The sequence below is a fragment of the Felis catus genome, chromosome B4 (genome assembly GCF_018350175.1).
Source record: "Felis catus isolate Fca126 chromosome B4, F.catus_Fca126_mat1.0, whole genome shotgun sequence".
Lineage (NCBI taxonomy): Eukaryota > Metazoa > Chordata > Mammalia > Carnivora > Felidae > Felis > Felis catus.
In genome coordinates, this window is record NC_058374.1 from 94,334,153 (window position 1) to 94,345,827 (window position 11,675).

The 11,675-nt window shown below is 38.0% G+C and overlaps 1 protein-coding gene across 2 annotated transcripts in view; it reads left to right on the forward strand.

The window, feature by feature from the left end:
• Positions 1–9,644, forward strand: part of FRS2 (fibroblast growth factor receptor substrate 2) — a 112,742-nt gene extending 103,098 nt beyond the window's left edge. For both annotated transcript variants that reach the window (XM_023257227.2, XM_023257228.2), the window contains 4 exons: positions 508–694; positions 1,758–1,916; positions 2,304–2,467; positions 3,865–9,644. In XM_023257227.2, the coding sequence (XP_023112995.1) occupies positions 508–694; positions 1,758–1,916; positions 2,304–2,467; positions 3,865–4,815 (1,461 nt within the window). In that variant the 3' untranslated portion in view covers positions 4,816–9,644. The remainder of the gene's footprint in view (positions 1–507; positions 695–1,757; positions 1,917–2,303; positions 2,468–3,864) is intronic.
• The last annotated feature ends 2,031 nt before the right edge of the window (positions 9,645–11,675 follow it).

Genomic DNA, 11,675 nt, shown 5'->3' on the forward strand with positions numbered 1-11,675 from the left:
CTCAGCAGTGCAAGGCTTTCCCTTCCATGAACTCTGTGCCAGTCTTGTCTTGGTCTCTCTGAAACATACCTTCTTTGTGCCGTCGCACTGTATCGTCAGGATATGCCCTACGCGCCCTGACCCACCAGCTCTCTCCTGAGGCCCAGCTGAAGTCCCTCCTCCTCTTTGGTGAAGACTTCTCCAGCAACCCTAGGCCACAGTTGCTGTCTTTTGCAACCTCTGTTGCACCCATTAGTCTACTACTCCTATACAGCTTTGTATTGTTGATTTCATGTTTGTATATCTTATATTCTCACTGGGAATGTGAGTCGCTTGTGGATAGAAGCAGATCTTACATTGCTACATAGTTCGTGCCCTGAAAACACATTGGTTGATGAATGAGCTAACAAAAGAGCGAATAACTGAACCAATCAACAATAGTGCATTTTGCCGACAAATTGGTGAAATGTGTGTATGACCGTCAAGTGGGAGCATCAGGTTAGCACTAATTGAACTTTCTTTTTTTAGGTCATTAATGTGGATGATGATGGGAATGAGTTAGGTTCTGGCATTATGGAACTTACAGACACAGAACTGATTTTATACACTCGCAAACGTGATTCAGTAAAATGGCACTACCTCTGCCTGCGGCGCTATGGCTATGATTCAAATCTCTTTTCTTTTGAAAGTGGTCGAAGGTGTCAAACTGGACAAGGTAGGTAGAGCCTTTAATTTTGTTTTTCTAGAAACATTTTCACATTTGAAAATTGTTCTTTCATTTATCCTGTATATAATGTTTACATTAATACTTTACTTCTCTCCTGTCAGAAAAAAAATTCCCCCAAGGAAGTGGATTGTTCAGAGATATAATAAGCTATGTATTCATTTATCAGGCATTCATTAAGCATATTCTCTGTGTCCAGAATTTTGACTTTTATTATTAACTTTTTTTTTTTTAATTTTTTTTTTCAACGTTTATTTATTTTTGGGACAGAGAGAGACAGAGCATGAACGGGAGAGGGGCAGAGAGAGAGGGAGACACAGAATCGGAAACAGGCTCCAGGCTCTGAGCCGTCAGCCCAGAGCCTGACGCGGGGCTCGAACTCATGGACCGTGAGATCGTGACCTGGCTGAAGTCGGACGCTCAACCGACTGCGCCACCCAGGCGCCCCTTAACTTTAAGATTTTCAGCATATGATTAGTTGCAGTAAATTGGCTATGTTTCTTTACTGTTATTACTTTTTGGGGAAAGAACCTAAACTTTGGAGTCAAAGAGAACATAGTTTGGTTTTTTTTGCTGCCTACTGTGTGAAAGGCCTCGGACAAGTTACACAATTTCTGTCAAACATCAGGTTTCTGCTCTATCAGAGAGGTATGCTAATGCCTACCTTACAGAATTGTTGTAATAATTAAACAAGGTAAGGATCGTAAACCACCAAGTAAGGGACGGTCAAATGGTAAAGGATCATCTGCCCATAACGGTGATTTGGGCTCCCCCTGCTGTTAAGAAACAGTCTAAAGTAAGTGTTCAAATCTTGTTTTTGTCTGCCTTGTTTTGGGCCATCTCTCTTAGACATACGAAAATTATTCTGTGAATTTCCTTTTGGGCTTATGTTTTGAAACAGAATGTCATTAATTTATCAGACATTTATTTAAAAGGCCTTTCTTGCTGTTAGTGCATAGAATACTTAACTTCACAGTTTTGTTCTTTGACAGGTGCTCCTGTATCTTTTTTAAAGCTGTGGCTACTATTTTTCCCTTCTATTTTGTATTTGTAGGAATCTTCGCCTTTAAGTGTGCTCGTGCAGAAGAATTATTTAACATGTTGCAAGAGATTATGCAAAATAATAGTATAAATGTGGTGGAAGAGCCAGTTGTAGAAAGGAATAATCATCAGACAGAGTTGGAAGTCCCCAGAACACCTCGAACACCGACAAGTAAGTACCTGTTTTTTCTCTTGTATTTTGAATAACAGACATTTATAAACTATGAATTATGGATTATTTAATCTGTACCATGTTAGAGATCACCATTGGCTAACATAAGCATAATGGTCATCAGTTTTAAAACACTGTTACGTCTATAATTAGAAACATTTTAAATATTTTAATTAGGAAAACATTAGAAGTTCCATATTATCTAAAATGTGAATGGAAAGTTGGGAGTGGAAGGGGGTGTTATTTGTGCTCTGGTTTCTGCTGTATCTTACCAGAAACACCTTGCTTAATTCTCTCCAGGCCTATTCGATTCTCATTCATTTTTATTCTGTCTGTCCTGCCCCCCATATCCTGCTTTCCTTCTTAAACCAATAAACAAAAACTCAGCTCCAGGGTTTGCTGCTCAGAATTTACCTAATGGATATCCCAGATATCCCTCATTTGGAGATGCTTCCTCGCATCCTTCAAGCAGACATCCTTCTGTGGGAAGTGCACGCCTGCCTTCAGTGGGTGAAGAATCTACTCATCCTTTGCTTGTGGCTGAGGAGCAAGTAAGTGTGCGCTACTGTCTGATGCGATAATAGATTGTGTGGGGTTAGAGCGTTGCTGCGCCAATACTTGAACATTTTAGTCAATTTGAATTGTAGCTTTCACTGTTTGCATGTGACTTTTGTGGTGAAGAGTCAGAGGAAACAGCATATATTTTCTGACATAGGCCAAATATCTACAAGCTTGGAGGGAAACGTAGCATTACGGTAGTTTTTAGGCTCACAGGAGGGATGTGTCTATGGATAAAGGCAAATATAACTAATGGCCAGTTCCTGTTATAATAACCTCCAATGCTTTTGGAATTTTTGCTGCTTTTTATATTAGTGGACTACTAGCAGAAAGGTAGATTTTGTTGTCAGGGTTTTTATGAAGCTATTTAATATCCCAGAGTATTACTCCCAGAGTATTTCATTTGAGAAATGAAGTATTTGGTTGAATATTGTCTCTATATTAATTAGTTATACATATCTTTGTATATCTTTGTATGTCTTTGTATATCTCCATATGTATATCTCCATATCATTAGGAGATTTTTACTGTTTTGAAACCTATTTCTTTGTGTTCTTTACATAGTAAATGAATTCTTGTGCTATTTACTATAATTATACTTCCCTCAGTTTTGCATTTTAATTTTGAGTTTTTCACATTTTATGTATAGTCTCCCAAATGTTTTTGTGTTGTTCCCTCACAATACCATTGACCTTTTCTAAATAGTGATGATTTCTTAGCAGGTGGTATTTATTTTATATCTATGCATTTTACAGTACTCTTATTAAATCCAGTAGATGCTCTTTTTATAGTCACAGCGTCTGTAAATCATGATAAATTTGTCTCTTCTTTTTAATACTTGTTATTCTGTATTTCTTTTTTTCTTTTTAAGTCTATTTATTTTGAGAGAGAGAGCGTACACTCACACGGGGAAGGGACGGAGAGAGAGAATCCCAAGCAGGCTGTGCACCATCAGCATGGAGCCCAATGTGGGGCTCAAACCCATGAACCACGAGATCATAACCTGAACTGAAGTCAGACGCTTAACCAACTGAGCCACGCAGGCGCCACTATTCCTTATTTCCGAATCATGTTTTAATGCATTGATGAGAATTTCTAAAACAACATCAAAACGAGAATCCCAATTTGTTCCTGATTTTTTTTTAACAGACTGATTTTCATGTATCAAGTACAATGTGATGTGTTATTTTAGAGTATTTTTTTTATCAAGTGAGGAAGATCTTTCTACATTCCTCCCCTCTCCCCACCTTTTTATTAGTGAAAAATGGATACAAAAGCTTTGAAGGAAGAGTATATCAAGAAAGTTAATCGATAAACTTAACTGATACAGTCACCGATTTTTGTTCTTGTTTTAAGCAAGTTATTGATTCACTTTCCTGTCTTGTTTTAGGTCCATACCTATGTCAACACCACAGGAGTGCAGGAAGAGCGGAAACACCGCACAAGCGTGCACGTCCCATTGGAGGCGAGGATCTCTAATGCTGAAAGCAACACACCAAAAGAAGAACCAAGTAGTATTGAGGACAGGGACCCTCAGATTCTTCTCGAACCTGAAGGAGTCAAATTTGTCTTAGGACCAACCCCTGTTCAAAAGCAGTTAATGGAAAAAGAGAAACTGGAGCAACTTGGAAGAGACCAAGTCGGTGGGAGTGGTGCAAACAGCACGGAATGGGACACTGGGTATGACAGCGATGAGCGCAGAGAGGCACCCTCTGTGAACAAACTGGTGTATGAGAATATAAATGGGTTATCTATCCCTAGTGCCTCAGGGGTCAGGAGAGGTCGTCTGACATCCAGCAGTACCTCAGATACCCAGAATATCAACAACTCAGCTCAGAGAAGAACTGCATTATTAAACTATGAAAATTTACCATCTTTGCCTCCTGTTTGGGAAGCCCGCAAGCTAAGTAGGGATGAAGATGACAATTTAGGACCAAAGACCCCATCTCTAAATGGCTACCATAATAATCTAGATCCAATGCATAACTATGTAAATACAGAGAATGTAACAGTGCCGGCAAGTGCTCACAAAATAGAGTTTTCCAGGCGTCGGGACTGTACGCCGACGGTCTTTAACTTTGATATCAGGCGCCCAAGCTTAGAACACAGGCAGCTCAATTACATACAGGTCGACTTGGAAGGTGGCAGTGACTCTGACAACCCTCAGACTCCAAAAACGCCTACCACTCCCCTTCCACAGACCCCTACCAGGCGCACAGAGCTGTATGCTGTGATCGACATCGAGAGAACTGCTGCTATGTCAAGTTTGCAGAAAGCACTGCCACGAGACGATGGCACATCTAGGAAGACTAGACATAATAGTACTGATCTGCCCATGTGAGCCGGGAAAGCATTACCTTGTTTGCACCTTTGTGAAGTTTTCAAAAATGAAGATGCGAGTGCTTCATTTTCATTTCTAAACACTAACTCCTTTTATAGACTGATAAGATTTTTTTTTTCTGAATATTTCCTGTGCTTCTTTAACTAAAGGGAATTAATGTAGAGCAGGTACTCCTTAAAGAACACTCATTTCAGTATATACTACTCATTACTGTCCAGCAGCACCCCCATTCTCACAGTGCCTATTTAAAATGAGAGTTGAAGTGAGTGACAATGCTGGTTGATTTGTATCAATATTCCGGACGTACGCACATCATTCATGTCTAAGTCATGGTTGGCGTTTAAGACATTTTATAAAGCCTCTTGATAATGTGCATTGCTAACAGATAACTCTAGGCTTTGAAAGTAATATTTGTAGATTCACTATTCATGGTATATGGCCTCCGGCATGTAACGTGAGGAATCCTTTATTTCGTTAATTGTAGGCTTTTTGACTTGAGCCAAAACATATGTAAAGGAAGTAGAAGTACCACACCTCCTTATATACCAGTCAGTTCCTTTGCCTTCTGCGTTACTAGAAAGAGTCCTATGTCCGTGAATGTGGTTTGCTCTTGGTGTGTTGAAGGGCAGGAAGGAGTCAAGATTTTCTGTTCACTCATCTCATGATGTCATTTGAAGGGCATGCCCAGATATCTTAATGAGAATTCCACTAGACTCAAGAATCAGTCTCAGGTCACTTTACCCAAAAACTTTGGAAATCTGAACCACGATCTCTTGAAAGTTTCTCTCCTATAGATTATTAACCATAACATTGTTTTCTGGAGGCATCTGTGACATCAGGTTGCCATTTACCTTCGGTTTTTTTCCTTTGGTGTTTGGGATGTCTTATTTTGTTGCTTGATGTCTTTTTCAATTTAAAATGTTTGAGTTTGTATATAGTTTTGAAATTGGATTATGTGTTCATTGTTTAGTTTGCATTTTTGTCAAATTGTGGTTTTGAAGGTTCATTTGGAACTTACTGTTATTCTATAACAGGGTTGCCCTTGTCCAGTATTTATTTATATGCTGTTTACTTTTCAAGTTGATAAAAACATTCGCTCGATTTGAAATTTCCCTTGCGTCCATTGGTGATCTCTTTAACAGCTGAGACAAAAAGGAAGCAACTTTTAACACGCAGAGCTCCCTAATGGTACTGTTTGCTCTGTGGGCGCTCCCCCCCCCCCCCCCCCCCCCCCGCACTTTAGCAGTGATTCCCTCGTCACACGGCTGCGGTTTTACTCTGCCCACGGTAGTGCTCCTCGGCTCAGCTGTCCTTTCTCACAGCTGGGTCTTTGATTATCCCTTGATTTCAGGAGAGTGTTAGCATTGTTGCCAGCATAGCAGGTACAGTGGAAGTCTTCTAGCAATGAGATTGTGTCATAATTTAGGATTTAAACCGAATTGAAGCTTCTATAAACTGATGAGACTCCACATGCCTAACTCTTAGAAAATCAGAATGTTCCAGTTTCTCAAACAGTAGAGAAGACAAGAGAAGGTAGAGTGGAAAGGTTAGGGTACTGTTTTCTCTAAATATGAGGGCGTTTGAGGTCATGATTTGGATCTATCTGATGTAACTAACGTTAATTTAGCATGAAAAGGTTTCAGTCATATAGCACCCAACCTGATCAGTAAATAACCTAATTATATAGGACAGTGACTGGATTAGCAGAATAATAGAGTGGGACCATTATAAAGAAAATAAATTATTAAAGGTGTCTGTTATTTTCAGTGCCATCGGTTTATGTGCATAGCAGAATTTTCTTCTTTTCTTTTCTGTGAACTTGGTGCTTGACTAAAGTGTTCACTGTTCTCTAAAAAGAGAATAGCGGTATAGGTGTGCAGTTTCCATTTTTAATATGTTGTTCCATTTATGCTTTCTTCTGAGTAGAATGCTAATCGTGCCAAATTTATGTGTTGGTTTTTGTAACGAGGAATAAGAATAATAATGGAACCAGTACACGCGGTTTTCTCCAAAACAAGCAGGCAAGACAGAGCCTCCAAATGAAAGGGCTGACCTATTGATTCATTTTGGAGGTTGGATACTTTATTTTCTTTCTTTTCCTCATCATTTTCCTTTTCCTTCCAGATTCTAATTAGTCTTTATATATTTTAGGTAGCTCCGATATAATCATTGCAGTTTATGCTTTAAATACTGTGTGCTTTAAAAATGAAAATGGGACCAATTTGTCTGCTAAGAATTTGATTTTAGGTACTATGAGTATTAGGAAGATGTATACAACTGGTGTTTATTTCTAGATGTCTCTGGAAATCACCCGTGTTCCTATTTAATAAAAAGTAATGTGGAACACTACTTGTCCTTTGCAGTAGTCTAGCCATGGGCATTAAGCTCTGTCCTGGAAGAATGTACCAGTTACTAGGTACATTTTAGAACGAGATATTTTATTGGGATATAATTGTGGCCATAAGTTTCAGATTTTCTGAGACATACCTAATTTTAGCTATTCTGTTCTTTGATAGACCATACGATCCCACTTATTGGTTTTGGAAATATACTCATTGTTTATATGCTCTCCCCCTGATAGAGTCCTCTTTTATCCATACAGGCGATAACAGCTTTTTATCCCAGATCAGGGGTTGGAAATTGATATGGGTATTACCTGTGTTTTTTCTTCATGTGTTTTATTTCCCAGTTTCATCTTCTTTTAAAAATGAAAATATGGTGCCTTCCCTCCCTCCAGGAAGATTGGCAAATAGTTCCTTTTATTTACTGCTGCTGTGGAGTGATGAGATATGCACTTTACTCTTGAAGACTCAGCAAAAAGCTTTTCACTTCCCAGTATATCCAGAATAGATCACATTTGGGACTTAAGAAAATTTGCCAAGCAATCTTTGTTTTTATAGATATTAATGTTGACCCCACAGTTCAATGTTATAAGTCAAGCTAGTGTTTGTTTATTCCTTCCCCCTCAAAAAAATCTGTGGCACAACATATAAAAATGTACCTCAATAATGTTCTATTAAAAATGGGACAGGGGCCTTATGTTTTCATAATTTCCCAATAATGTGCCACCGTATTTTTGCCTCAAGGTAAAGGTTTTAACAAGCTAAAAAGTACTTCCCACTTCCCCCTGTGCAGTTCGTAATCCGTAATGCCCAGTTGTTTTGTGCAATGTGTAGTGTGTGTGTGTATAAATATATATGTATGTATGTGTGGATATACATACATATATATATCTATATCTATATCTATATATATCTCCTTGAAATAGACATACCATCAAAGACAACATTCAGAAGTAACTGATGTATTGGCATCTTATTCATATTTCTGATATGTGAGGTATATGGTACTAATTACCCTTTCTCTGATTTTTGCCAAATTTGAATAAAGGCATTGGTACGAAATTACAGAATGTATAGAAAATGTTTTTGGCTTGAAAGATTAACAGATATTTTACAACATACTACAATATACTCTGCCCAAACCAGCACCCTATCTATCCTTCTTCTTCACATCCCTATTCCCCATTCCTGTTTCCTCATATTTTGGGGGTATAACACAATTCTTTTGTAGCATTGATACAATTGCAATTCTATGACAATTGGACAACAATAGCATGGAAACAGACTGGTATTAATAGTACAGTAGTCACCGGTGTGCCACATTTGCATTAGTAAATGCAAAATATACATTTTATAAAGGAAAAATTTTGTGTTATGTTTTTATTTTCATTACATTGTATAATATTGTAAGATTATTGTATGTCCTAATTTGCATTATAAATGTTTTTTTCCTACGTAAAGGCATAAATATAGCAACTTTGTATAAAGGTAGCTTATTAGATTTTTAATTTTTTCTTTTATAAAAAATTGTCTAACAGTGGGACTACCATTGCCAAATTGTATATGAAATAGGAATTTTATCCCCTATGGTTAATTTCTTTTATAAACATTCCATATTTCTCTAATAAAAGACATAAGTGATACTGTACTATGCATAAATTGTATATTAATGCTGTTTCATATCAGCATTTTAAATTTTGGTTTGCATTTTTAATATTGGCAAAATTTACCACTGTTGATTAAAACCTTGTTATATACATGTAACAACATCTTTTGCCCTCTTTCCCTTCCCACCCTTTGTTCTCTGTTTTTCCCTATCAGTGCCAACTTCATACATTTTGTAGCATGGCAATAAAATATAACTTTTACACTGAGGCCAAGTGTGGCTTTTTGGAGGACGTGGAGCTGGGAGGATTGCCCTCTAGTTGTTCTTTGCATATGACTTTTTGCCATATAAACCATATCTCCAGGCATGAGAAGTTATTTCATATATGATGTAAACATGCTTTTAAGGACAAGTGTGAATGTGCTTTTAAGCTTAATTTTTGTCCTAACAAATAAGAACTAATTTTTTATCTTTGGAAAAGTCAGAGTTCTTCAAGTACAATCAAACCTTTATTAACTGGAGTACTTAAAGAATAAGCTAATAATTGAATTTAGTTCAACAAGGGCTAAGCAACACATTCTAAAAATCCTTATTTATTGTAGAGTATTAGTATTCTGTCCTAAAAGTTATATGTAAAATATGGTTTAATCTTAGATGATTTAGGATCTTGCAATGCCTTACTGTTGTCATTCTGGCATAAATTTCCGTAACGAGGTACTCAAGTTGATACTGGAAGCTGAGCTGACTATACACTGACCTTAAGCATTCATGAAAAACTGCTTTGTTGAATAAAATCTGATCGGAGTTCTTATGGTTACTTTCCCCTTATTGCCGAAAGTAGATTGCAATAAAACCCCAATAAAAGTTTGGTTGGATACCGATTTAAAGTTTTCCTGTATTTATATTTTACACATTTCTTAAAACTTTTATGATAAGAGGTTTTCTTAGTCTTATATCGGTGCATCCATTTTCAAAGTGAACATATAATAGGTTAATGATCACGTTTCATCAGAGAAATGAAATTACAAGCATTTGACAGACCCTCACAGTTTTATCTATGTGGTCATTCAAACGAGTAGTTCTCAGCTTTGGAACTCCAAACCTAGTCAATAGGTTGGAACTGCAAAGCCTATTTGGGTACAGCTCAAGATGGAGATCACTTAAACAATGAAGGGCATAGACAAGTCCACAAATGATTGGCTATTTACTATGTGCCAGATACCATGGGACCCATAAATTGGTTAAGATGTGGCAGAGACTGCATCTTGGAAAATTTGGACATTCATTCTCAGAAGTTAAAAACTTCTTTGGATTATTTCTGTATTTTTCCTTTGAGTTCCTTTGAAGACAGCTATTCATAGCTCATTTAATGAATGAGCACAAACAGGCCCTATGCTACTAATAAAGATAGTCCTTGCACTCGAAAGAATTTGTGGTTTAGAATAGCCCTTCTAATGAGGGTAATGCCCATCCTCCCCCCGCAGGGAACTAAGCCCTAAGACAAATTGTATATGATAAATTCTCTCTGATACCTCTAGAATGGTACCAACTATATACCTTAGGAGAATTGAAAAAAGTGTTTCTCCCAATTCCTAGTATAAGTGGTATGATAAAGGCACATACAAAAGAAGGGCATCAAACTCAGTCTAAGAATGGAGATTTTCAAGAAAAGCCTAGAGGTGGTAATCCCTAAGGTTTTTGATGAGAGTCTTCACAGATTTAAAAGAAGAGAAGATAGGATGTCTTAAGGAGAAGGAAGAACATGTGCAAAGACACAGAGGTACACAAAGATCATGGTTGCTCAATGTTGGCAAGGGGTTTCATATGACTGGAGCATAGGTTGCAAAGGCAGGATGGGAGCTAGAGAAGAAGGAAGAAAGATCACGTAGGAATTTTGTCTTAATTAAAATGGTGAGTATTTGGAGGATGTTAAACATTGGAGAAACAATAGTTGAGAAAGATTACTCTGACATCAACATGGAGGAACATTGGAGGGCATGACATTTTAATAAAGCAGGGAGACTGATTCAGAAGCTCTTACAAAAATGGAAACACAACTGGATAAACGCCTATTCAAAGGCATTGTTGAAAGAGTATGTAGGTTAGTTATTGCTGTGTGACAAAGTTACAAAGTTACAAAACTAGTAAATAGAAAAACTGAAATCCAAACCCTTGCAGTCTGTTAACCCCTAGGGGACAAGGGTGAAGAGTCAAAACACATGCAATGGGGAAAGGACAAATTGCTGAGAGTCCCCTCATAGGGGGTCTCCTCCTGGTGGTCTCTGGCCTAGCACCACTGGGAGCAAGGCCTGCCTCCTAGTCCCCATCCAAATGCCCCCCGTTACGCCCCCAACTTCTCTAAAGCCCAGGAGGGAGGGGGCATTGGTTTTTCCATCACCCATAGTCTCAGGCTTAGGTAAGACTCAGGCCTGCCAGAGGACATAGTATTTCCAAGTAAGCGACTTTGTCCGCAATGAAAACAGCCTTTTTTCAATTTTGTGCAGGCATCTCAGCTTCTCATTATTGTGACTCTTCTCATTCCAGTATATGATTTAGGATCTGCCCATTAAAGTGCATTTCTTAAAAGAAGAGCAAGTTTAAACAAAACAAAACAAAACTCTTGACAGATTTAAAACAATTTGTCCAGTATTAACAACTGTTTTCACGATGGACCTGAGTTGAGCATAGTGTAAACCAGGGTCAGCAAGCTTTTTCTGTAAAGGATCAAATAGTGACTATTTTAGGCTTTATGGGCTAGACAGTCTGTCACAACCACTCTGCCATTGTATAATTCTATATCACATTGCACAGTATAAAAATGAATGGGTAGGGGCACCTGGCTGGTTCAGTCAGAAGAGCATACAATCCTTGACTTTGGGGTTGTGAGTTCGAGCCCCACATTGGTGTAGAGA